We start from the raw sequence: 5,638 nt of genomic DNA, 5'->3' as shown, positions 1-5,638 counted from the left end.
TTAATGCCAGACAATGTTTGTTTGAAAAACCATCTATGGAAAACAAAGAGTAAAAATACATGTATCACTTATTTCTCTCTTTTTCCTATTTTCTACCATAAGACTCTTATATAATCATATTATTATGAAAGAAATTAAAGTGAATTTAAACCATTTTATGATAATATTTGAGTAAAAATAAAATAATAAAGTCATGAAATAACTCTATTGAAGAACATTTGATACAATACTAGTTTAGTCTGAAAACAAGCTCAAGCAAGCACAATCACAAATACAAATATCACCGGTTTGAAAGATTACAAGGAACTAGATAATCACACCAAAGAGATTTCATGGCTAAGTTCAGATGATTTGATTATAGAATCAGATCTTTGAGCTTATGAGTTTTTCGAATATAATCTGAGCACCATGTTGTGGTTGAAGAGTCATAACCGTGTAAGGCGCATGAGAGTAAGACGGCGAAAGTTTGAAAGAGAAACGCTGCAAAATCATAGCCAAAGCTACTTTAGATTCAATCATGGCGAAATTCTGACCGATGCAGATCCTCGGCCCCCATCCAAAAGGGAAAAAGGCTTGGTTTCCCTTCGATGCATTCATAACACCTTCGGAGAACCTTTCAGGTTTAAATTCGTCCGCATCCTCACCCCATAGCTCTTTATCGTGATGTAAAATCAGAGTCGGTAATGTAATATCTACTCCAGCAGGAATTGATAGTGAACCTATCTTTGTTTTCTTGTATGCGTGTAGGTAATGTGCGATTGCTGGAGGATATAATCGCAATACCTCATTCAGTATCATAGTCGTCTGCGAGAAGAAGAAGAAGACGAATTAGGTCAAACAATTTTTCCGTGTTTGTTAAAAGATCAGGCGAGAACTTACAACTTTGAGGCGGCCAATGTCTTCTGCAACAGGTAAATTTTCTCCGTAGATCTCTAATATCTCTTTCCTTGCTTTCTCTTGCCAATCTTGATGCATTGCTAAAACGATCAATGTCCATGTTAATAAGCAAGAAGTAGTTTCATAACCAGCTAGGTAGAATTGTTTGCATTCTTCAATTATCTCATCTATTGTCATTCCATTATTGTCATTCTTATGTGTCTGGTTAGATTGCAAGAGAATTCCTAATAAGTTATCTGCACCAGATTGTCCATTTCTCATTTCGTCTTCTTTTCTTTGAACAATAGTTCGAAGCATTGAAGTGATGCTTCTGTTCAATTCCTTTCTTCTCCGATTCTTTTTAGTTGGAATAAATCTGAAACCTGAAATGTACATGGATACCATAGTTTCCATTACTAATCCTAGAAGCTCTTTCTGGAGCTTAAAAATCTTTTTTCCTTCATTAGAATGGTTGCTGCTGTTGTTGCTGGTTCCAAATGCTGCTGTAAAAATGATATCCCCAGTAAGATTCTGAAACTCTGACCAAACATCTATTTCACAGTTAGATCCTCCATCCAAATCAATCTGTCTCCCCCACTGTTCTATCATCTTCCCGCAGCTAGTTGAGAATACCGACATCATACCCTGTAAGCGAAATTAATTAAGACAAGAACACAATTATTCAAAAAACCTCAGATTATACCTTCAATTTTTCGAGATGGAAAGCGGGGTTGATTATCTTCCTATGATTAGCCCACTCTTCCCCTTCGAGAGTTGTTAATCCCTTTGTTAGGATGAGTATTAGCGGGTTTAAGTAAGGCTTTCCGAAGTGACCTTCTTTATTGGAAAGCACTTCTTTCATTAACTCTGTGTCTTTGATTATCAATCTTGGGCTTGTACCCATCCAACAAAAAGACACCTTCCCTGAAAAATCTCAATCAAATTAAACAAATTTTCTTGTTCCGAAAGGCTAAACATTTAAAAAAATATGTATATTAGTTAAACCGTAATTGTGGAGAATGTGATGGGTGAAGGGATCGACACGAGATGCGATGCTGTGAGGCAGACTTAGAGAAGAGATGGGGTTGGACCATGCTTCCTTTGTCTGTCTGATCAGCTCCTTCATGTCTCCAACTAGAAGTCTGTAAGGAGTTCCTTTGATTCCTTGTTTAACAATGGATTTTTGAAGCTGTCTTGGCTTCCACCAAATTGAGTACAATACTCTTGTAGCAATATACAATAACAATAGTAGAAGAGTAGTGATTAGTACTGGAAATAAGAACTGCAGGTTTTCCATTTCTGTTTTTTCTTTCTTTGATATTATTGATTGTGATTTATGATTAGGCTTAATCATTTTTCTCTATTTATAAAGTTATCAGTGACTTATAATAAGTTTATTCTTGCTGACTTTAATTTATTCTTGGGGAAGAAGTTAAATGTTATTTTAGAATTTTAAGTTTGAATTCCACTATTATTGCTGCTGTCTAAATTAAGAATCACATAAAATAGTCTTTTTGAACTTGCTGATGTTATGGAAGTTGATTGAATGATAATGATTTTTTTTTATATATAGAGAAAATAATTAGTCAAATGTAGAGATCATCTCACAAACTTAATGTTTTAAATTGAAGTGGGTCACGGATGACTCTGACCGTGTTAATGTGTACTTCAAAACAAGAATATATGAGATTTTTAATTTCTGGATTTTATTTATTGGTTATGGGCAGGGTCGGCCCTGAGATTTTGGGGCCCTATGCAAATTTAAATTTTGGGCCCTTAAAATAGTAAAAAAAAAAATTAATTAATTTTAATTAATAAAATAAAATATAAATAATTAATATATTATAATACGAGACTAAAAGGAGATAAAAAAAAGTTATTTTTATAATATATATTTAATATTAAAGGAGAAAAAAGAGGAAAAAATAATATTAATAATATAATATTATTAAATATAAAAAAATTGGGGCCCTATAAAAGTGGGGGCCCTATGCAAGTGCATTGGTTGCCTTACCCCAGGGCCGGCCCTGGTTATGGGATTAATAGGTTTAATCATTTTGTTATACAATTATCGATGATTATATATATAACAAAATGATTAGGCACCACTAACCCTATTAGAGTAAATAAGTTGAATTCTCATTAAAAACGTTTTAAGTAAAAATAGGAGTCATGATTGTGTGAAGTTGTTTTTGGATTTTCTTTCTTTAATTATGAGATTTGTTGATTGAGTAACCACTCATAATAATAATAATAGAGAAAATAAAAGAAAGAACACAATATATAACACGAGATTCGTCAAAACTGTCTAGTTTCTTGGGAATGTCGTCGATTATATTAATTTCACTCTTAAAGATAAAACCTTATATTACATTGTATTTAAACCCACATATTAACTCTAAATTGAATTATTAACTCTAAATTGAATTAACATGTGTATATATATAAGGTAAATAATGATTGAGTATGGATTGAGATTGACTGCGCTTAATCATCTTGTTATACAATTATCAATGATTTGTACTTTAATAATGTTATTTTTTTAGACTTAGTCTATTCTTGGGGAAGAAGATAAATGTTGTAGAATTCAAGTTTGAATACAATTATTATTATTACTGTCTAAATAAAGAATCATAAAAATTGGTGTTTTGTTAGACTTTAAGATTAGGATAACCCAAGTTCATCAAATTTACTGTTTATTTCTCAAATATTGACCCAGATAAACCCCCCAAAAAAACACAGTTAATTTAGAAATAAACAGTTAAACATTTTGGTATAGAAGATGCAGTCAAATGTCTTGCTTCAGTCCCACAAAGAGCAGATTCATTGATCCAATTAGTCAGTCAAACTACCTATTCTTATTTCAATTTGTTTGGGTATAAAATAATTAATTATATATAAAAAATAATAATATATAACTAATATTTTTTCAAATTAATTTTTTACGATTTTAAGTAATTCTAAATTGCAAATCGATTTTATGTAAACTCTCGATTTTGACATCATTAATTTGTTATATTTATTTGAATAAAATTAATTTTGATCATTGTTAATTAATATCACTATATTTTTGCTGGTTAAAATTGTAAAATATAACCTTAAAAAAATGTATAATACGTTGATCATGTCAATGAAGTGTATTTTGTTTAGGTGACATACAAAATAAAATAATGAGAACCAATAATTATTATGTCAAATTATATATTTTTAAATTTTAATGTTCATATATTGGTTAATTATAATAAAATTAGAGGGGAAAAACAATTTCCTGTTATCTTTTGAGAATGATAAGCAATAACAAATTTATATTTCAAACATAAAAATATCATCATTTTTAAGTTTTATGAACATAGAAAAAGTTGAAAAAAATAGAAAAGATTACATGAGATAGAAGTAGATGTTTCATTTCTTTTTCTCTCTTCAGTAGAGTCTTTTTTATTTTATTTTATTTTTCCTGTATAATTTTAAATGATGATATATATATATATATATATATATATATATATATATATATATATATATATATATATATATATATATATATATATATATATATATATATATATATATATATATATATATATATATATATATATATATATATATATATATATATATATATATATATATATATATGGAAATGTGAGGAAATGACCCAATAATAGGCATAAATGCGGAAAGTGTAAGAGCGTAAATTAAATAGCGCGGATGACCCTCTTTTTTTTCTGACGAAAATGCCCATATTGCGTCACGCATCCTTTAGTTGCGTGACGCACCCGAGTGCATTGTGAAAAGTCTACAATGCCCTTGCTATATAATTAGAAAATTTTCAGTTTTTCTCATTTCTTTTCATTTCTTTTTTCCTTGTTCTCTCTCTTCACTTCCCCTTCTCCTCCTCCTCTCTAAAAAGACTACTATCCCCGACGAAGACGTCAGAATCCCAACGAAGGAAGAATGTCCGCTGCTACTGGTATGCTTCCTCATTCCCTTATTTCTTTTTTCTTTGAACGCATTGTTTGTTAGGGTTTAGGGATTGATTAGGTAAATGTCACCGTTGCGCCGGAATTCGGGTGCGTCACGCAGGTGCCTCTTAAATCGTTCAGTAGAAGGAGAACGATTGAATTTGCCTCTTAAATGATAAAAATAAGAGAGAATTGTTTGATATTTTATTCACAAATTATTTGTGAGATTTTTTTAATAGAGAGAAAGAGATACTTTTGAGATATTATTCTCATAATAAGTTGCAAGAATTTATACAAATATTATTGATGATTTTCATTTTAACCAACTTATTCTAATATAAATGATAAATAAATTAGAGAATAAGAATAATAGAGATGACAACTACTTGTTCACTTTATCACTTGCCAAGTTTAATACTTATATATTCCTGCTTAAATTTATAACAAAGAATACTTGGCATCTTCTGTAGTATTGAGACTGCAATAGTGAGGCTTATGAGTCACAAATCGATAAAACTTGCACAAAATCTCGAGGTACAAACTACGCATACATGTAATGTAAATGAATCTTAAATTGAATTTTTCAGGATTATATATACTAGGTTATAAATTCATGCATGATGATTTGGAGTACGAGGAGCATTTTCTCTCAACCGTTGTAAGTCCAGGCGAAATTGGGATTACGAGTTTGATGATGTTGGTGCCCTGGAAGAAGTAAAACAAGCATTAGATGAACTTATCATTCTCCCATTGAGGAGACCCAAACTTTTCTCTCATGGAAATTTGTTAAAGGTATTAAA

General features: G+C 30.4%; 1 protein-coding gene across 1 annotated transcript; it reads right to left on the bottom strand.

Moving 5' to 3' along the window:
• Window positions 1-302: 302 nt before the first annotated feature.
• LOC124924774 (cytochrome P450 72A397-like) lies at window positions 303-2,173 on the bottom strand. Its single transcript, XM_047464767.1, has 4 exons — window positions 1,882-2,173; window positions 1,580-1,800; window positions 880-1,521; window positions 303-804 (listed from the first exon to the last, which is right to left on the bottom strand). Exons 1-4 carry the CDS (start codon window positions 2,171-2,173, stop codon window positions 364-366), a joined length of 1,596 nt encoding a protein of 531 aa, XP_047320723.1. The 3' UTR covers window positions 303-363.
• Window positions 2,174-5,638: the final 3,465 nt, after the last annotated feature.

Source organism: Impatiens glandulifera, chromosome 2 (assembly GCF_907164915.1).
Source record: "Impatiens glandulifera chromosome 2, dImpGla2.1, whole genome shotgun sequence".
Classification (NCBI taxonomy): Eukaryota; Viridiplantae; Streptophyta; class Magnoliopsida; order Ericales; family Balsaminaceae; genus Impatiens; species Impatiens glandulifera.
Note: the sequence above shows the minus strand (reverse complement) of the source record. Positions and strands in the feature narration are given on the sequence as shown.